A 22,224-nucleotide genomic window follows, 5' to 3' on the forward strand; every position below is an offset into this window, starting at 1 on the left:
ATGTGTGATTTGCTCAAAAGCAGAAATAACAAAGCTCATAAAACTTAGTTCCAGAGAAGTGCAAAAATCAGCCTCAGTGAGTTTGAAAGATGAGCACAGTTATTTCTGCCTAACCCTTCCTTCTTTGGCTTGACTTGGCCTTCTTTTTGCAGGAGAGAGTTTGTTTGAAATGATGGTCCCATTGCATCCTGTGCCAGGCTCGCCCTTGGAACCTCTTCGATCAGGTGTTAAGGTAATCAGAGTTTTAACTCTTAACATATCAGCCTGATATTCAGTCAAGCCTGTCTGCTCTTAAGGTTAAATTTAGTTGAGTCCAATTCATCAGGCACCTTCTTTTCACAGGCACACATAGTGCTAGATTCTGGGAAACAAAGGTGAATAAGGCAGACTCTTACTTTAGGAGTTCATAATCTACACATCAGAGGTTATGACTAGTGTGATTAAATGGTGGGTTGGGGCATATGGACACAGAGTAGGTATCTGTTACTTTGCCCAGGGGTAGATGCAGGGAAGGCTTAACTATGGAAATGCCTCTTTAACTATGACCTGTTGAATTAAATTAAATAGTATATGAATGCATCTAACACACTTTCTGCCATGGTAGCCTGCTTCTGGTCATTGGAGGAGGGGAAGCATGAATTGGTAGGCTGTGTTACTGGTTTGCGTTCTGGACTTTGTTTCCCAGTTCCTCCTGGGATCAGTAGCTTCTTGGGACACTGCTTTTGCCACTCTTGTGCAAGTACACTCACTCTCAGCAGATACCACAGCTGTCTTCAGTTTTGCACAAGTAAGGCCCAACTGCTCCAACTATTCTGGATGCAGTTCCTTACTTAACCGTTGATGTAGGCCCCTTCCTGATTCTAGTTGATTCTGACCTTCGAGCTGCCACAATCCACTCCTACATCTGCTGTGATTTTCTTTCTCCTTCTCTTATTTTAGGATGTGATTGGTTTCTCCTAGGTTTTTTGGTAGATCTGATTTAATTTGCTTTCTGTCTTTCAATGATTCCTAAAAATGTGTAGTCCAGTGATGGCATTTCTTGTTTTCCAGGGCTACTGTAGCTTTTTTTTTTTTTGGTATGCGGGCCTCTCACTGCTGTGGCCTCTCCCGTTGCGGAGCACAGGCTCTGGACGCACAGGCTCAGTGGCCATGGCTCACGGGCCCAGCCACTCCGCGGCATGTGAGATCCTCCCGGACTGGGGCACGAACCTGTGTCCCCTGCATCGGCAGGTGGACTCTCAACCACTGCGCCACCAGGGAAGCCCTATTGTAGCATTATTGTTTTATTGGATATAAAGATAATCATTTAATATCCTTCCGTCATTCCATGTGATTTGTGCTGGAAAGAGGTAGATATCTGGGTTCAATCTGCCTTCCTTAGTCCAGTGTCCCCGTCTATGTACTGTTGATTTCCCTTAGATCTTATAGAAGAAGAGAAGGGAAGGGCTCTAGCTTAGGGATAAGGTTCTCTTCTTGGCTTGATCTCTCTAACTCATGGGACCTAAAAAAAAGCTATTTGAATCCTCTGTATGGAAATAATTAAACCTGACCTCCTTACCTTGAGCAATGATGTGAGGTTCAAATGAGATAATGTGAAAAAAGGGAGGGCTCTGGCATTTTCAAATGTCTGCGTAATTTTATTCTTTTACAGCAGTGCAGTCTTGAAGTTAAAGTATTTGTGGCGGAGCCCTTATTGACCGCAGCCCAGATCTCAGGAGGCAATCTCCTGAAGGTCACATTGGAGGCTGCCTACTCTGTGCCTGAATCCTTCATTCCAATGGGGCTGCTGCAGAACTACATCGTTGCTCTGCAAGTTCCATCAGCTGGAGAGGTAAAGACTTACAGCAAGATATTTATAGAGATTTAAACACTCATATGGTCATCTCTTCCTCACCTTCTAAGGTTTCATTCAAAGCAGGCTCTGTTAATGGCTGAGATTTATTTTAGGCTCAAAAAAATAAAGTTTACTTCTGTTTTATACATGCATGTTAATATTTACAGTTTACATGTTATATACATGTATATATATATACTACATATAATTTATATCAATAAATACATATTTATGATGGAAAATATATAAAACATTTAAAATCTGACAATTTTTGGATGTAGTATTTCTACACAGATTACTTTTATGCATATATTTTGTAGATTTTATATAATGTACTTTATTATACAAAACTTTCTTTTAATTCCAGATTATTTTCTTAGTCCAGATTTCTATAGAATGCTTGTGTATGGGTCTTTTGAGGCTCTTGAGATTTCCAAATTGCTTGCTAAAAAAATGTAATTAGGGGCTTCCCTGGTGGCACAGTGGTTGAGAGTCCACCTGCCGATGCAGGGGACACGGGTTTGTGCCCCAGTCTGGGAAGATCCCATGTACTGCAGAGCGGCTGGGCCCGTGAGCCATGGCTGCTGAGCCTGCGCGTCCGGAGCCTATGCTCCGCAACGCGAGAGGCCACAACAGTGAGAGGCCCACGTACCTCAAAAAAAAAAAAAATGTAATTAGTTAATACTCTTACCTGCTTTATTGCCATTTTACATTTTTTGTATAGAAATCTCCAATTCTCCTTCACCGTTTAACATTCCCACCTGCAGTGCACAAGGGTTCCAATTTCTCCACATTTACCAACACTTGTTATTTTCTGTTTTTTGATAATAGCTATCCTAATAGATGTGAAGTAGCATCTCCTTGTGATTTTGATTTGCATTCCCCTAGTGACTAATGGTGTTGAGCATCTTTTCATGTGCTTATTGGTCATTTGTATATCTTCTTTGGGGAAATGTCTATTCAAGTCCTTCGCCCATTTCCGAATTGGGTTGTTTGTCGTTTTGTTGCTGGAGTTTTAGGAGTTCTCTATATATTTTAGCTATTACTCCCTTATTAGATATGTGATTTGCAAATATTTTCTCTCATTCTGTTGGTTGCCTTTTTTACTCTGATTAGTGTCTTTTTTAAAATAAATAATTTATTTATTTGGCCGTGCCGCATCTTAGTTGCGGCACATAAATTCTTCATTAGGTTGCCACATGTGAGATCTTTTAGTTGTGGCATGTGGGATCTTTAGTTGTAGCATGTGGAATCTAGTTCCCTGACCAGGGATTGAACCCCGGCACCCTGCATTGGGAGCATGGAGTCTTAGCCACTGGACCACCAGGGAAGTCCCTGGTTAGTGTCTTTTGATACCCCAAAATTTTAAATTCTGATGAAGTTCAATTTGTCCATTTTTTTCTTTTGTTGTCATAACCAAGAAATCATTACAAATCTGATGTCATGAGGCTTTTCCCCCTGTGTTTGCGTGTAAGAGTTTTATAGTTTTAGCTCTTATGTTTAGGCCTTTGATCCATTTTGAGTTAATTTTTGTATATGGTGTTAGGTAAGAACCAACTTCTTTCTTTTGCACATGAATAACTAGCACCTGCTTAGCACTATTTGTTGAAAAGACTGTCCTGTCCCTATTGAATTGTCTCTTTTAAAAAAATAAATTTATTTATTTTATTTATTTAATTTTGGCTGCATTGGGTCTTTGTTGCTGCACGTGGGCTTTCTCTAGTTGCGGTGAGCGTGGGCTACTCTTCATTGTGGTGAGCGAGCTTCTTGTTGCGGTGGCTTCTCTTGGTACGAGCATGGGCTCTAGGTGTGCAGGCTTCAGTATTGTGGCACGTGGGCTCAGTAGTTGTGGCACATGGGCTCAGTAGTTGTGGCACGTGGGCTCAGTAGTTGTGGCTCATGGTCTCTAGAGCACAGGCTCAGCAGTTGTGGCACACGGGCTTAGTTGCTCTGCAGCATGTGGGATCTTCCCGGACCAGGGCTCTAACTTGTGTCCCCTGCATTGGCTGGCAGATTCTTAACCACTGCGCCACCAGGGAAGCCCTGAGTGGTCTTGGCATCCTTAATTTTGACAATTTTTGCTGGCATTGGTTTTGTTGGTTTTTTTTGAGGAGGAGATTTTCAAAGATTCTTACTCTGCTATTCTAGAAATGCCCCTCCTTCACAGAAGTTTTAAAACTTAACCCAAAGAACTAGAATAGTTGAGTTACAGGTTATGCCAATTTTACTTTTTCTAAGAGACTACAAAATTGCTTTCCATAGTTGTACAAATTTATACTTCCATCAACTATGTATAAGAATACCATTCTTTTCACAATGCTGTCAACACAATATTTTCAGAATTTGACTTTGCCAATCTACAGTTTAAAATGGTATCTCATTGTTTTAATGTGCATTTCACTTATTATTAATGATTTTTAGCATGTTTTTATTTAAATGTTGGATTTTTGAATTTCCCTTTCTATAAATTGTCTGTTTATAACTTTATCAATTTTCTATTGCAAGTATATTTTAGATAAATTACAGATATGAAAATGCCTATATATTTAGCCCTTTGTCAGATTTGTTTGTTTTTTAAAAGATAATTTTTTAAAAGGTACATCATGATTCTCACATAAATATAAAATGATGTAAAGGGTTTAAACCAGTTCAGAGGAGAATCTGGGGACTTCCCTGGTGGTCCAGTGGCTAAGACTCTGTGCTCCCAGTGCAGGGGACCCGGGTTCTATCCCTGGTCAGGAAAGTAGATCCCACATGTGGCAACTAAGAGTTTTCATCCCACAACTAAAGATCCCACATGCCACAATGAAGATCCCACATGCTGCAACTAAGACCCAGCCCAGCCAAATAAAGAAATATTTTTTAAAAAGTAGAATCTGAACAAATGACCCATATATACAAGCAACTAGGAATCTTGAAATATATTTGCTAATAATTCAAAACTTATCAGCCATAGTGCAATAATCAATTATATGTCCACTGGACAGAATACATGTCCATATCTACGGACAAGAATAATTTGCATTATTATCAATTTTCTATAAATTATGGAATTATAAAATAGCAGCAAGACAATGAAGGACACAGGCCCCTCTTTAGAATCAGATAATCACAGAAGGATCTGTTAGACAACACCTGGCATTCCATTGAAAAGACACTTCAGTAATCTTTTTTTGTCCACTTCAAAGTCTTTCACAAAATTTCCTGATATATGGTATTTATTTCTATAGAAAGACTATCCCATTTTCTTCAAGAATGGAACTCTGAAGCTTGGAGGGGAAAGAGAACCTGTTCCTCGGCCCAAAAAATGGCCTATTGCCAACATTCTGGCTCCAGGAGCTAATAACATTCCTGATGCTTTCATCGTTGGTGGGCCCTATGAGGAAGAAGAAGGGGAACTCAACCATCCTGAGGTGAGAGAATTAGGCGGGTTTGGTGATAATCTCAGTGCACTGATATATGATAAAACATATGTTTACAGTTTGTAAATCACTGTAATTCATATACATCCATCACCTCTTAAAATAAAACAAGTGTATGTCAAAATAAAACAATTATCTATAAAGTTCTGATTAAAATATTTCCTGACTTCTTAAGTCTAACAAACAAAATAATTGATTTAATTTATATTTATTCTTTATTTTATTTTAGATTTATTTATTTATGAGTAGGTTATAATACAGTTACAGGTCAAAATAAAACATTAAGAGATATGCAGTTAGGGCTTCCCTGGTGGCGCAGTGGTTGAGAGTCCGCCTGCCGATGCAGGGGACACGGGTTCGTGCCCCTATCCCGGAAGATCCCACATGCCGCGGAGCGGCTGGGCCCGCGAGCCATGGCCGCGGAGCCTGTGTGTCCGGAGCCTGTGCTCCGCAACGGGAGAGGCCACAGCAGTGAGAGGTCCGCGTACAGCAAAAAAAAAAAAAAAAAAGAGATATGCAGTTAAAGTCTCCCCCCTCCTCCATGTCTGTTCTTCCTAATTCCTTCCCAGATCATCACCCTGGTAGTTAACCTTTGTTATAGTTTCTTGTGTTTCCTTCTGGTTTCATTTTTATGCATATAAAAGCAAAAGTAAATAGTCAAAAGAAGACTCAGAGGCGAAAACATTTAGAAAAGTAAAGTTTCCTCATAAAGGATGCAAGAGAGTCAGATTTCAGAAAGACTGGCTCAAAGACATCAGTGTAGTAAAAGTCAGGGATCAAATTATTTTTCTTTAGGGAGTCCAGATTTATAGGAAGTATTCAAAGTTTTGCTGTTTTCAGATCTAGAACCTGTCAAGAAGACTCTGCTATTTTTGCTTTATCTCAAGTGTGAAATGTTTATTTATTTATTTTTAATTGAGTATATATAAAGTGCTTAATCATATTGGAGGTACGGAAAATGTGTTTTTTCTTCACATACTCAAACACACATATACCTACACATATTCTTTCCCTATCATTTTTTTTTCACAAATGGTGGCATACTCACACACTTCTGCAACTTGCTTTTTTCGCTTTATAGTGTATCTTGGAGATTTTTTCCACATTCTTTTTCTTTATTTATTTGTACTTGTATAACAGAGCAGGACCCTATGAGGCCTTCTGGGGACAGGCCTTTCCCCCAAATCCTCTGCTTTAGCTCCTCTCTGAAGTGCCTAGATAATAATATTTGATGCACATTTCCTGAGTTGTTTTACAGATGTGAAAACCCCTCACCAAATGGAAGATGACCATGAGCATATAGGCCCAGGCCTCCTGGAGCCCAAGTACTGAAAATGTTAACCCCTGTGACACCACCCTATTCCCTCACCATCAGCCAATCAGAGAATTGTGCATGAGCTGATCACATACCTTGCGACGCCCCTGCCCTCCACACGCCGGGCTTTTAAAAATTTTTGCTGAAACCCTTCAGGAAGCTTGGGGTTTTTAGGGCATGAGCCACCCGTATCCTTGCACGGCCCTGCAATAAACCTTTCTTTCTTTGCTCCAAACTCCAACGTTTTGGTTTGTTTGGCCTCGCTGATCGTTCGGCACACAAACTTAGGCTAACACTTGCTTTATGATACACTTTTTTTAAAGTATAGACATACTTTAACTTGCTTAACTAGTCTCCTGTTGGTGGACATTTCAGTTGTTGAAATTATTCTTTTCTTTTTGTTCCTTCCCTCCCTCTTTCTTTCTTTCTTTCCTTCTTTCTTTCTTTCTTTCTTTCTCTTTCTTCATATTTTTCTACACCTATGTTTGTCAAGAGCATAGAAAATGTTGTAAACACATTTGCAAATGTATTTTGAATGATAATCATTAGTGGAAACATTCAATAAAGTAATTTTATAATGAGTGGTTGAATTACTTTCAGTATCTGATTCTAAATATTTTAAATAGAGATAAGGCTAGCAATATTTTAAAAACATTGTGCAGTGTCTTTTCTCATCATTGTGATTACTAAAAATTCATGCTCTTCTTACATTAATGTTTTCATTTAGATCAGATATTTTATTTTAGATATTTAGATTTTATATTCCATTTTAGTTTAGATAACTAGTTCTCAACCCTGGTTGCTCATCACAGTCACCTGGAAAGCTTTTAAAATAGTAACAACGGCCAAGCTCTAACCCAGATCAATTATATAAGAATTTACTTTTAAAATAATACCAATGCCCAGTTTTTGATTTTTTTTTAGCAGCTCCCAGATAATTCTAATATGCATCCACGGTTGAGAATCACTTTTTAAGGTTATGTGAGTGAATATTTGGCAGTTAGTATTAGATTGATATAAGGATAATATAAGTATTTTATTCTATATACTGTATTAATAGTAAAGTACCCTAAAATTTAAGATGATGGTAGTATTTTCAGTAGTAGTCATACTTATAGTAGTAGTAGTAGTAGTAGTAATAAAAGTATTATGACCAAATCCATTAAAAGAATGCCCCACAGATGGAGCAGGAGACAACCATGGCATACTGAGAGAGTAAAAGTCTCTGTCTTATGATTTTATAGGACAGGGAATTTAGGAACCAAGCAGAGTGCATAAAGAAAAGGATTACTTGGGACTTGGAAAGTCGCTGCTACCTTGATCCTCCTACAGTGATCAGGTAGGAAGAGGGAGGGAATATGTCTAACCAACAAAGACTGTAGGTGGGAAGAAATGTTACTTTTGTTTATTTATATTTGAGTTAAGGTGATCTTGAGGTTCTCTTCCACCACATCTGCTAATAGCAGGCTTCTAGTGATGGTAGCTTAACCATGGGGGATTCTTGTTTCATTCAGAGCTGGTATGTGTGGTGGCTCTACAGTATTATTAGATATCCAGGCTCAATCTTTTTGCTCTACCTTCTCTAACATGTACGTTCCATCCACAAGGTTGTCTCATGGCTATTGACATGGAGCTCCAGCCTGCATATTCACATTCCTGTCAGAATGGTGGAAGAGGGGAGTGCTTATGGATTAAAAAAGGACATATCCTGGCTGTATTAGCCCCTCTTATAGAACCTTCCTGGAATCTGACAACCCCTGTTTACATCTCATTGGCCATCTCTCGATGCAAAAGAGGTTTAGGAAATAGTGGTTTTGTTGGACACATTGTCACCCAGACTAGATCAGGATTTATATACTAAAGCAGAACATTACACAGTTTTGTGTGGGTAACTATCGGTCTCTGTCACAGTGACCTGGAGATTAGGGAGAGGTGAGAAATAGAGGATTATCAATATATGTATAATCTGAATGAAAATCTCTGTTTTTTTCAATTAATAGACTATTTTTTAGAACAGTTTTAGGATTACAGAAAAATTGATCAGATATTTCAGAGTTCCTATATACCCGATTTGACATTAGTATATAATATTAATGTATATTGTTGGATTTGATTTGCTGATATGTTTTTAAGGATACATTGTTACTATTATTACTTTGAACAGTTATCTATTTGACTAATTAAAAATAAGAAAATTTTAATTTATTTTACTTTAATCTGTTTCATTCTCTGATTTTCTTCCTTTCTTTATGTAGATCCACGTTTCTGACCCACATCATTTCCTTTTTTCTGAAGACTTCTAGCATTTCTTTTTTTTTTAATAGGCATTTAAAAAATTTTATTTATTTGTTTTTGTTTTTGGCTATGTTGGGTCTTTGTTGCCGTGTGCAGGCTTTCTCTAGTTGCGGTGAGCAGGGGCTACTCTTCGTTGCAGTGAGTGGGCTTCTCATTGTCGTGGCTTCTCTTGCTGGGGAGCACGGGCTCTAGGCACGCGGGCTTCAGTAGTTGTGGCACATGGGCTCAATAGTTGTGGCGCACGGGCTTAGTTGCTCTGTGGCATGTGGGATCTTCCCAGACCAGGGCTCAAACCCGTGTCCCCTGAATTGGCAGGCAGATTCTTTTTTTTTTTTTTTTCAGGCAGATTCTTAACAACTGCACCACCAGGGAAGTCCAACTTTTAGCATTTCTTGCACGGCAGGTCTACTGGCCACAAATTCCTTCCATTTTTGTTTGACTAAGAAAGTATTTTTCCTTCACCTTTGAAGGATTATTCCACTAGATACAGAATTCTAGGTTGGTGGTTTGTTTCTAAACCACTCTCTTCTTGCTTGCATGATTTCTGAAAGGAAGTCCAATGTAATTCTTATCCTTATTCCTCCATAGGTGTGGTGTTTTTTTCTCTGACTTCTTCCAAGATTTTCTCTTTCTCTTTGGTTTTCTGCAGTTTGAATATGATATACCTAGGTGTAGATTTTTTTGTGTGTATTTATTGTGCTTGGTGTTCTCTGAGCTTCCTAGATCTGTGGTATCTGCCATTAATTTGGTAAGATTTGTAGCCATTATGACTTCAGATATTTCTTTTGCTCCTTTCTCCCTTTCTTCACATTCTAGTGTTCCTGTTATACCTTTTGTAATTGTCCCACAGTTCTTAGATATTCTGTTGTGATTTTTAAATTGTTTTCCCCTTTCCGTTTCAGTTTGGGAAGTTTTTATTGGCTCAGTGGCTTCAAGATCACTGAGTCTTTCCTCAGCTATGTCCAGTCTGTTGATAAGCCCATCAAAAGAATTGTTCCTTTTTTTTAGTGTTTTTGATTTCTAACATTTCCTTTTGATTCTTTCTTAGAATTTCCATCTCTTTGCTTACATTACCCATCTGTTCTTGCATTTTGTCTGCTTAATCCATTAGAGTTCTTAACATACTAATCATAGTTATTTAAAATTTTCTATCTGGTAATTTCAAAATCTGTGTCATATCTGAGTCTAGTTCATATGCTAGCCTTGTCTCTTCAGACTGTATTTTTTCTTGCCTTTTACCATTCCTTGTAGTTTTTTATTGAAAACTGGACATTATGTTTTGGGTAGTAAGAAATGTGGTAATTAGGTTTTTTACTGTGAGTTTTTATGTTAACCTGGCTAGGAGGTAGGCTGTGTTTAACACTTGCTGTAGCTGTAGATGCTAGAGGCTTCAGTGTCCTTTTGCTCCTTCCCTGTTGTCTTTGGGTTTGCTAAGAGCTCTTTCCTAAACAGGGTTTGTGTTTTGCAGATTCTCAGTTATAATTCACTGTTATTATACTGGATCCTGTTGATGTGTGGCCGTAAGGTGTTGGGGAAGGGAAGTGTTCTATAATCCTGTGATTAAATCTCAGTATTTTAATGGGTTTGAGCCCATAAGTTGTGACTTCATAAGTGTGTAATAGTCTTTTTTTCTTCCTCTCTTCGTGTGAGACAGGAAGGCTAAATAGGACTGGAGTTGTCTAATTGCCCTTTCCCTGGGTCAGATAAAACTCTGGTGAAGTAGTTTCCCTTACAGAGCAGGCCTTTGTTATGGAGAATACTCTGGACATATTTTAATATGGTTACCTTTCCTTTCTCCCTGCCTAAGTCTATTCTCTTGTTTTCACAATGAGAGTCTGATGGAGCTCCTTGATTTAAAACCCAAGAACGTGTGGGGACCCCCTAAGACTGGGCACCCAGGAGTTTTTAACTCTCTGGTTAGTTCACGCTCAGCCTCCAACAGTCTTTCAAAATTATCATTAAAGTGTTTCTACCAGTTACTGGCTCTGATGGCTTCTGATGCCTGTAAGCTAATCTCAGCTGTGATTCTCTGTACTTGCCTGTTTCTCTAAACTTCCAGGTGGCAATTTGCCCTGTGAACTTAATTCTTAGATGGATCTAAGAAAAGTCATTGATTTTCATTTTGACCAGCTTTTTTCTTGCATATGCCTTTATTTTTTTAAATTAATTAATTTACTTGGCTGCATTGGGTCTTAGTTGAGGCACGCAGGCTCTTTGTTGCGGCGTGTGGGCTTCTTTCTAGTTGTGGTGCTCAGGCTCAGTAGTTGCTGTGCACAGTCTCTCTTTGTGGCGCTAGGGCTCCAGAGTGCGCAGGCTCAGTAGTTGTGGCGCACGGGCTTAGTTGCCCCGTGGCATGTGGGATCTTAGTTCCTCCACCAGGGGTTGAACCCTCATCACCTGCGTTGGAAGGTGGATTCTTAACCACTGGACCACCAGGGAAGTCCCTGACCAGCTCTTTTCTTGTTGTGAGGACAGGAATGATAGCTTCCAAGCTCTTTATGGGTTTGAGCTGACAATGGAAGTCTTACTATGATTATTTTCACAGTAGAAATAAATGTACTTTATACTATTTGCATACTTGTCTGATTGTTTCTTTAGAATAAATCACTAGAAGTGGAATTTGTGGGTCAAAGGCTATGAACATTTTAAAGACTTTTGATTCATGTTGTCAAACTGCTCTCAAAAATATACAATTTGCTTCTGCTAGCAGTATAGTATAATTATTTTTGGAATTTTATTGCTATGAGAAGGTTTTAAAAGCCCACATGCCTAATAAGAATTTTTACATATGTGCATTCCATTACTTCTTAAGAGAGGAATACTTCCTTTTGACCTAAATTATACTAACCCCATTTTTGTATGTAATGCTAATGGGCTGATTTTTCATCTGCAGTTTTCAGAAGCGAATTGCTGATTGCCGATTTTGGCCTGTAGAGATCACAAGGGTTCCTCTGGTTACTGTACCCAAAGGGAAATCTGCTAAATTTGAAAAGGTAAATTAGTTTACTTAAAAATATTTATATAAGAAATGCTGGGTTAGACCCAACCTGTTTTTCTGCTTCTAATTCTGATACCAAAGGAAAATATGAACTGTGTGGCTGCTCCCTAGGGTGACCAGCTTATCCTGATTTGCTCAATAGTTTCCCGGTTTTAGTGCTGAAAGTCTCATATCCCAGGAAACTCCCTTGTTCCTGGCAAATCAGGACGACTGGTAACCCTAGTTCCCTATTGTCCACTAACAATTATTTAGGCTTTATTCTCAGATATCCTATTTTCCTCTAGCTCTTTATTACAGTTTTACCATGGGTAAAACCATGAAAAATAGCCTTTTTCTTATGCTTTTCTTTTCTTTTTTTTTTCAATTTATTTATTTAATTAATTTATTTTTGGCTGCATTGGGTCTTCATTGCTGTGTGCATGCTTTCTCTAGTTGTGGAGAGTGGGGGCTACTGTTTGTTGCAGTGCGCAGACTTCTCATTGTGGTGGCTTCTTTTGTTACAGAGCATGGGCTCTAGGCATGCAGGCTCAGTAGTTGTGGCTGGCGGGCTCTAGAGCTCAGGCTCAGTAGTTGTGGCGCACGGGCTTAGTTGCTCCGCGGCATGTGGGATCTTCTCGGACCAGGGCTTGAACCTGTGTCCCCTGCATTGGCAGGCAGATTCTTAACCACTGCACCACCAGGGAAGCCTTTTAAAATAGCCTTTTAATACATCAAAAGTAGTTAAATATTGGCAATATGGTTCAACCTCCTACATCTTTCTAAATTTATTTTAGACTTACCTACTTAAATTGTTTTAGCCCACTAATTAGAGTAATAGGATTCATAGATGTACTACTATTCTGAAAAGATACAGCTTTGGTGAGCCTAGAAAACTTCTCTACTGTATTTTGTTTGTTTGTTTATGATAAAAATAAATGCATTTGTCCAAATGACTGTGTTTCCAGTTCATCCCACTGACTATGCCAACAGTTGCTTCCTATCATGCTGAAGAAGAAAACCATGGGAAATAGCCTAAGAAATGTCCCCTGCAAAAAGTCTTTTTTAAAACTTGAAATATAGTTGTTGCATAATATTATGTTTCAGGTGTACTACATAATGATTTGACACTTGCATACATTATGAAGTGTTCACCATGATAAGTCTAGTAACCATCTGTCCCCATACAAAGTTATTACAATATTATTGACCACATTCCTATGCTGTATATTATATCTCTGTAACTTATTTGTTATGTAACTAGGGGTTTGTACCTCTTAATCTGCTTCACCTGTTTCTCCCACCCCTTCCGGCAACCACCCGTTTTTCTCTGCATCTATGAGTCTGTTTTTATTTTGTTTTATTCTTTTTTTTTGATTCCATGTATAAGTGAGATGACGTGGTATTTATCTTTCTCTGTCTGACTTATTTCACTTAACATAATACTGTCTAGATCTATCCATGTTGTCACAAGTGGCAAGATTTCAATTTTTATGGCTAAGTAATATTCCATTGTGTATATATATACACACCACATCTTCATTTATCTTTTGATGGACAATTAGGTTGCTTCCATATCTATTTTAAATAATGCTGCAGTGAACATTGGAGTGCATATATCTTTTCAAGTTCATGTTTTTGTTTTCTTTGGGTAAATACCCCAAGGTGAAATTGCTAGATCATATGGCAGGTCTATTTTTAATTTTCTGTGGAACCTGTGTAGTGTTTTCCATAGGATCTCACCAATTTACAATCCTACCAACAGTACATGAGGCTTCCCTTTTCTCCACATCCTCGCCAGTGCTTATCTGTTGTCTTTTGATGGTAGCTATTCTGACAGGTGTGAGGTGGTATTTAATTGTGGTTTTGATTTGCATTTCCCTGATTGTCAGTGATGCTGGGCATCTTTTCATGTGTCTGTTGGTCATCTGTACGCCTTCTTTGGAAAAATGTCTGTTAAGGTCTTCTGCCCATTTTTAAATCAAGTTGTTTGGTTTTTTTGATGTTGTATGAGTTCTTTGGATATTAACCCCGTTTTGGATATATAGTTTGCAAATATTTTTTCCCATTCAGTAAGTGGCCTTTTCATTTTGTTCGTAGTTTCTTTCACTGTGCAAAAACTTTTTATTATTTTTTAAAAATATTTATTTATTTATTTATTTATTTAGGCTGCACCGGGTCTTAGTTGCAGCACATGGGATCTTCATTGTGGCATGTTTTAGTTTCTTTATGCAGGATCTTTAGTTGTGGCACATGGGCTTAGTTGCTCTGCGGCATGTGGGGACTTCCCGGACCAGGGATTGAACCCGTGTCCCCTGAATTGGCAGGTGGATTCTTAACCACTGCACCACCAGGGAAATCCCAATGATGCATTTTAAAATGGGAATGTTTTCTTAATTTCTCTTTCTGCTAATTTGTTGTTAGTATATAGAAATGCAACTTATTTCTGTATGTTAATTTTGTATCCTGCAAACTTATTGAATTCATTTATTCTAGTAGTTTTTGGATGGTGTCTTTAGGATTTTCGATATATAATATCATGTTGTCTGCAGTGACAGTTTTACTTCCTCCTTTCCAGTTTTCCTTTTATTTCTTTTTGTTGTCTGATTGCTGTGGCTAGGACTTCTAATACTATGTTGAATAAAAGTGGTAAGAGTGGGCATCCTTGGGACTCCCCTGGTGATGCAGTGGTTAAGAATCCGTCTGCCAATGCAGGGGACACGGGTTTGAGCCCTGGTCTGGGAAAATCCCACATGCCATGGAGCAACTAAGCCCGTGCGCCACAACTCCTGAACCTGTGCTCTAGAGCCTGCTAACCACAACCACTGAGCCTGCGTGCCACAACTACTGAAGCCCACATGCCTAGAGCCCGTGCTCTGCAACAAGAGAAGCCACTGCAATGAGAAGCTGGCGCACCGCAACAAAGAGTAGCCCCCACTCGCTGCAACTAGAGAAAAGCCCATGCAGAGCAACGAAGACTCAATGCAGCCAAAAATAAATAAATCAATCAACAAATAAATAAAAATAAATGTACAAAAAAAAAAAGAGTGGGCATCCTTGTCTTGTTCCAAATCCCAGAGGAAATGCTTTCAGCTTTTCACCTTGAGTATGATGTTGGCTTTAGATTTGTCATATATGGCCTATATTATGTTGAGGTATGTTCCCTCTGTACCCAGTTTGTTGAGAGGTTTTATCATAAATGGATGTTGAATTTTGTCAAATGCTTTTTATGCATCTATTGAGGTGATCATATTATTGTTATTCTTCAGTTTTGTTAATGTGGTTTATCACATTGATTGATTTGTGGATATTAACCCATCCTTGCATCCCTGAGATAAATCCCACTTGATCATGGTGTACCATTGTTTTAATGTATTGTTGAATTCGGTTTGCTAATATTTTGTTGAGGATTTTGATATTTATGCTCATCAGGGATATTGGCCTGTAATTCTCTTTTCTTGTGATATCTTTGTCTGGTTTTGGTATCTTTGCAATATATAATATGCATTGGCTAACATTCCTTAGATTTCTAAAGCAGCATAATGTTATCACATGAAGATAGGACTTTTAATCTAACTTCTAATTATTGTTATAATCAGCAAAATCAAAGATTACTTTTTTTTTTTTTTTTTTTTTTTTTGCGGTACGTGGACCTCTCACTGTTGTGGCCTCTCCTGTTGCGGAGCACAGGCTCCAGACGCACAGGCTCAGCGGCCGTGGCTCATGGGCCTAGCTGCTCCGCAGCATGTGGGATCTTCCCAGACCGGGGCACGAACCCGTGTCCCCTGCATCGGCAGGCGGACTCTCAACCACTGCGCCACCAGGGAAGCCCCAAAGAGATTAACCTTGTAGAAATTAAATGTGTTTTCTTTCACTAAATTGATTTTTTTCCTTATAAAAGTTGTCTATGGCAAACCATACAACCATTAAAAATTATGTTAAAATATATTTACTGACATGTTCTTCACCTTTGTAATGAGAATTAAGATGAGATTAGGGTTGGCAAATACATGACAGCAGACTGTCAGTCATCCTCCTTCATCCATGGCAGATATTACTGATCAATCAAAGCATTCTTTTCTTTTGAACCCAAATAAGGACACAGAATCTTTCTCAACACAGTATTCTAAAACACCTCCACTAATTGGTTAGAATTTAAGCATAAGTTAAATCCTATTTGTCGTCACTGATCCAGATGATTTGTAAGGCCCCTCTCATTCATATGAATCTGTGAACTAAAGCTAAGGCCATAATCTGATTTCTTTTAAGCTTTTGTTGTTATTACTGATTTTTGCAAAGCTTCACTTTTTCCTAAGAAGCAACATGGTGAAAATGACATTTTGGTTGAATATATATTATTATTATTATTATTATTGAATATATATTATTAATTAGTTTGCATATGTGTTGATCCAACTATTATCTTTACTGTTCATAGTGTTAGTATACATTATCTCAGAGATCATGGTGTTTTTAAACCCGATTATAAATTAATAGATAAATGAGCAGAGACCCAAAATGTCTATGTAACTGACCCAAATCAAGTAGCTCAGCTAGTCCTAAAGTCAGGTCTTTGAACTGCTAAGTCAGAGTTCCATACTTTAGCTACATTACTCTATAGCACTAACAGCTCTCTGTTTTTATTCCTTTAGACTGATGATGAAGGTCAGCTTTCATTTCATGGTGTGGCTTATGTTAATATGGTACCATTGCTGTATCCAGGTGTGAAGAGGATTCGGGGAGCTTTTCATGTTTACCCTTACCTAGGTAGCACAGTCTATGAAAAGGTAAGAAAAATTTGAATAGAAGGTATCATCCTAATTTATTCTTATATATGTGTTTACCTACATCTTTAGCACACATAGCTTTGCAATTGATATTTGGAACCAGCTGGTATACTGGGATGTTAAATATAGAGCCTTGAAGTCTTCTGCCGTTGAACCTTAAAAACTTTAGGATAATGAAATCCAAAAACTGGAAACAACCCAAATCTCCATCAGTAGGTGAACAGAAAAACAAATTATATGGTATAGCCATACAATGGAATACTACTCAGCAATAAAAAGGAGTGAGCTATTAACACATGCGACGTGGATGGATCTCAAATGCATTATGATAAATGAAAGAAACCAGACAAAAGAGAGTACATACTGTATGATGCCAATGAAATACAATTATCAGAAAGTAGTGGCAGAAAGCAGATCAGTGGTTGCTTGGGAACAGGGATAGAAGGAAGAATGGATTACAAAAGAAATATGATGGGGCTTCCCTGGTGGCGCAGTGGTTGAGAGTCCGCCTGCCAATGCAGGGGACGCGGGTTCGTGCCCCAGTCCGGGAAGATCCCACATGCTGTGGAGCGGCTGGGCCTGTGGGTCATGGCTGCTGAGCCTGCGCGTCCGGAGCCTGTGCTCCGCAATGGGAGAGGCCACAACAGTGAGAGGCTCGCGTACCGCAAAAAAAAAATAGAAGTGTCTATTAATTAAAGATATGAATTAAGGGAAGACTTCCTGTGCTTGAAAACAAATGAAAGATATAAAAGATTTAGATTGCCAAAAAATAAAAATCTTCTATACATAGAAGAAGCCATCATTAACAAAATTATAATGTAACTAAAAAATTGGGGAAAATATTTGAATACATATCAGAAGATGGCTACTATTCCTAAAATATAAAGCACTTTATTGTATCAATCATATCAAGATATTTTTGGTGAATCCGAGGGAAACAATATATCATAATTGAAAGGTTATAGGCTTTGATGTCAGGCAGTTTCTAGGCTGAATTCTGGAACTGCCAGACAGGCTGCCGTTTACTGACTTTGGGCAAGTGACTGAATTTCTCTCAACTTTATTCATCAGTAAAATGGAGACACTGCTTGTTTCCTAGAATTGTTTTACATATTAAATGAGATAAAATATGTAAAGCACTAGGGATATAGTTGACACACAAACATTTTTGCCTGTTACTTTTATTATACCCATATGAAGGAGAATATTGTGCATATATTAAAAATTATTCTCATGAAAACTTTAAAAACAGAGGATGCATGTAGTAGTCTGTTAAATGAAAAAGGATATAAAACTACATCCACTATGATCACAACTTTTTTTTTTTTTTTTTTTTTTTTTTTTTTGCTGTACGCGGGCCTCTCACTGCTGTGGCCTCTCCCGTTGCGGAGCACAGGCTCCGGACACACAGGCTCCGCGGCCATGGCTCGCGGGCCCAGCCGCTCCGCGGCATGTGGGATCTTCCGGGATAGGGGCACGAACCCGTGTCCCCTGCATCGGCAGGCGGACTCTCAACCACTGCGCCACCAGGGAAGCCCGATCACAACTTTTTAAAACTATATAATCATAATTTTTAAAATATATGAAAAATACTGGGGAGGAAACATTTCTGGGTATGTCTGAGTGAGGAGGTTGTCAAATTTTCTCCCCCTAAAAGCAACTGTAAAGCTGGACAAATTGACAAAATGCCATTTCAGTGCTCTGGAAATTGACCAAAGGCATCAACAAACTGAGAAGTATTCATGCATGAAAAACAATGGAGTTTGAGGCATTCTTGCCTAGGTCTGCTCCTAAACCACCTCCCCCTACCTCTTCTCTGATTTAGCTTAATCAGTGAGGTGATTCTTCAAGGGCAGGATGGGCTGTGAGGGCCAGCAACTTTGCTGCCACAGCGAGGGCTCACAAAATTTGGAGCAGTGGGTGAAGGACCCATGCCTGACAATGTCGTTGGTTGAAATGGAGATCTCGGTGGAGAGCAACCAACATATTGTAATGAGAATCCTAGGAGAAAAGAGAGAGAAAGAGGCAGAAGTTATGTATAAAAAAATAATGTCTGAAAATATCCCCTGTTTGATAAAAACATTAGTCTACATACCTAAGAAGTTCAGAGAATTCCAAGTAGGAAAAGCATATGGAGGTCTATAGTATACACATTATAGTGAACTATTGAAAGAAAAAGAAAATTGTGAATTCAACAGGAGAAAAATGATTCATCACTTACAGGGGAGCACCAACATGGTTAACAGTTGATTTTTCATCTGAAACAATGGAATACTGAAGGCAATGGAAACACAGATTCAAAGTGCTGAATGAAAACGCTATCAACCAAAAATGAAGGCGAAATAAACACATCCATGGATAAACAAGTATTGAAAGAATCTGTTGCTAATAAACCTGTCTTGCCAGGATTACTAAAGTATGTCCTTCAGCTTGAAAGAATATAAACCAAATGATAAATTGAATCCACAAGAAGAAATGAGCACTAGAAATGGTTAAATGTAAGTAAGTATAAAAGATTTTAGAAATATTTTTCTCATTTTTGCTCTTCTTTGAAAGATGTGATTATATAAAGCATTAGTTTTATTATTGGGTTTATAACATACATAGATGTAATTTATATGATAATAGCATAAAGGAGAGAGGATAGAATGGAGCTATAGCACAGTAAAGTTTATATATTTTATCAGAACTAAATTAGTCTCAATATGAAATAGATTGTGATTAGTTCACATGCATATTGTAATCTCTGAAGCAACCACTAAGAAAAGCGTGTGTGTGTGTATGTGTGTGTGTGTGTTTGTGTACATATACCATATGCATATACTCAAGTATATATATTTTTAGCATAAAAGAAGGCACTTAAAGAAGGAAGAGAGGAACAAAAAAGACAAGATAAATAGAAAAGAAATGGCAAAATGTCAAATATAAATGTAAATATTTCAACAATAACATTATATGTGAGTAGTCTAAACACCCCAATGAAAGAGATTATGAGACTGGATTTTAAAAAATCAAGATTTGAGAAAGACAAATATTATATCACTTATGTAGAATCTAAAAAATAATACAAATGAATCTATATACAAAACAGAAACAGACTCACAGACATAGAAAATAACTTTCGGTTACCAAAGGGGAAAGAAAGTGGGGGGAGGGATAAATTAGGAGTATGGGATTAACAGACATGAACTACTATACATAAAATAGATGAGCAACAAGGATTTACTTCAGAACACAGGGAATTGTTTTCAATATCTTGTAATAACCTCTAATAGAAAATAACCTGAGAAATATATATAACTGAGTCACTTTTCTGTATACCTGAAACTGACACAATATGGTAAATCAACTAATACTTCAATAAAAAAAATCAAGATTCAATGATATGCTGTCTATAACAAATACATTTTGGTTCAGACACACATAATTTGAAGTAAAAGAATGGAAAAGATATACTATGCAAATAGAAAACATAATGGAGCTGAGTGGCTATATTTATATCAGACAAAATCGACTTCAAGATGAGTAATATTACTAAAGACATAGAGTGGCATGTTATAAGGGTCAATTAATTAGAAAGATAGGATTTATAAATTATAAATTAATTATAAATTATTATATATAATACATGTGTAAATTATAAGTGAAAACACACAACAGAACCTCATAATACATGAAGCCAAACCCAACAGAATTGAAAGGGGTAATAGACAATTTGACAGTAACATTTAGAAATTTCAATAATCCACTCTCAATACTTGGCAGAACAACTATATAGAAAATCTGTGTTAAACATAAACTTACCATACAACCCAGAAAATCATTCCTAGGAACCTACCCAAGAGAACTGAAAACCTGCATTTACACGAAGACATGTACGTGAATGTTCATAGTAGCGTTATTCATAATAGCTAAAAACTCACAACAGTCCAGATGCCCACAACTGGTGAATCAATAAATTGTGGCACATCTATATTAGGGAATACTATTTAGCAGTTAAAAAGGAATTAACTACAATTAATGTAATATGCCAAAATCATTGAATTTTTTTTTTCCTGGAACAAAACTGGAATAATTTACTTCCTTGTCTCTGTTGGACTTGCTGCTGAAACAGAACCTGCTTTCACCCTTGTTGGTGGCGTGTTCCATTCTGATACTTGGTTAGGTATTGCCCAGTGAATTCCATTTTAATCTTCATGGGCTAGCAGTCTATAGTACCCCTACCCTAAACAGAGAATATCCAAACTTGTAAATATTTCATTGTGTTTCAACCAAGCAGAAAAACATCCTCAGGAAGGTGCTTCTTAGGCTTTTTTTCCCCAAAATCACTGAATTTTGACTACACTTTAAATGGGTGAATTGTATGGAATGTTAATTTTATCTCACTAAAGCTGTTTTAAAAAAAGAGTGAACTCTGAAGGCTTTGCAGATGTGATTGGTGCCCTGTGACACCCTGACTCCTGCGAAGCTGTGAATCCTACTCGATTCCGAGCTGTCTTCCAGAAATATGTTCCCTCCTTCTCTGGATACAGCCAGCAGGATGCCCAAGAGTTTCTGAAGCTCCTCATGGAGCTGCTACACTTTGAAATCAACTGACGAGGCCGCTGGGCTCCACCAGTCCTGGCCAATAGTCCAGCTCCCTCCCCATCCTGCTGTGGAGGGGCTCTGCTAGAACTTGAGTTAAGCGGTGACGACCAAGCCAACCTAATGGGAAGCTTACCTTGAGCGAGAGGACACCAAGATTGTGGACTTGTTTGTGGGCCAGTTGAAAAGTTGTCTCAAGTGCCAGGCCTGTGGGTATCGCTCCACGACCTCCGAGGTTTTTTGTGACTTGTTCCTGCCCATCCCCAAGAAAGGATTTGCTGGGGGCAAGGTGTCTCTGCCGGGTAGTTTCAGCCTTTTCACCAGGGAAGAAGAGCTAGGATCGGAGAATGCTCCAGTGTGTGACCGGTGTCGGCAGAAAACACGAAGTACCCTTTCAACACCCTTAAGCCCCCAGGCTCCCCATTTACCTCAGAGACGTCTATTTTTGTGTCTTTTTAATCGGGGAGGGGGGAGGGGGTGGTTGTACCTCCCATTATATTTTTTATTAAAAAATACCCTTCCATCTGGAGGCTCCCTTGTCTCCCAGCCCCATATACAGAGCTCCCCAGGCCCCTGCCCTTGTACAGCCCCCAGACCCTCTACAGTCTCACTATTTTTTGTGAATAAATTTATTAAGAAAAATAAGTGAACTACTGATACATGCTATAATATGGATGATTACTGATACATGCTATAATATGGATGAACCTCAAAAACATGCTGAATGAAAGGAAGACACAAATGACTACATATTGTATAATACCACTTACATGTAATGTTCTCTCTTCCAGAGATGTTAAAATTTGAAAAAGTTTGCATCTTAGAATATATGAAATACAGCAATTTCTGTAGAGGTGGTAGGATTGTGAGTGATATTTAGTATTTATTTTTCTTTAATATTGTTGTACTGTCTTTTAGGTTTATTGAGGTATAATTGACATACAATAAATTGCATATATGTAAAGTGTACAATTTAAAACTTTTGACGTAGGTTTGCATCTGTAAAACTATCA

At 38.1% G+C, this 22,224-nt stretch overlaps 1 protein-coding gene across 1 annotated transcript in view; it reads left to right on the forward strand.

Moving 5' to 3' along the window:
* CFAP70 (cilia and flagella associated protein 70) overlaps positions 1-22,224 on the forward strand; it is an 88,316-nt gene that overhangs the window by 20,104 nt on the left and 45,988 nt on the right. Inside the window, exons 5-10 of the mRNA XM_081248464.1 lie at positions 153-232; positions 1,652-1,831; positions 5,065-5,247; positions 7,816-7,910; positions 11,760-11,859; positions 16,493-16,627. Coding sequence (XP_081104590.1) covers positions 153-232; positions 1,652-1,831; positions 5,065-5,247; positions 7,816-7,910; positions 11,760-11,859; positions 16,493-16,627 — 773 coding nt within the window. The remainder of the gene's footprint in view (positions 1-152; positions 233-1,651; positions 1,832-5,064; positions 5,248-7,815; positions 7,911-11,759; positions 11,860-16,492; positions 16,628-22,224) is intronic.

This window comes from Mesoplodon bidens (genome assembly GCF_964165515.1).
Source record: "Mesoplodon bidens genome assembly, chromosome: 1".
NCBI classification, from domain to species: domain Eukaryota; kingdom Metazoa; phylum Chordata; class Mammalia; order Artiodactyla; family Ziphiidae; genus Mesoplodon; species Mesoplodon bidens.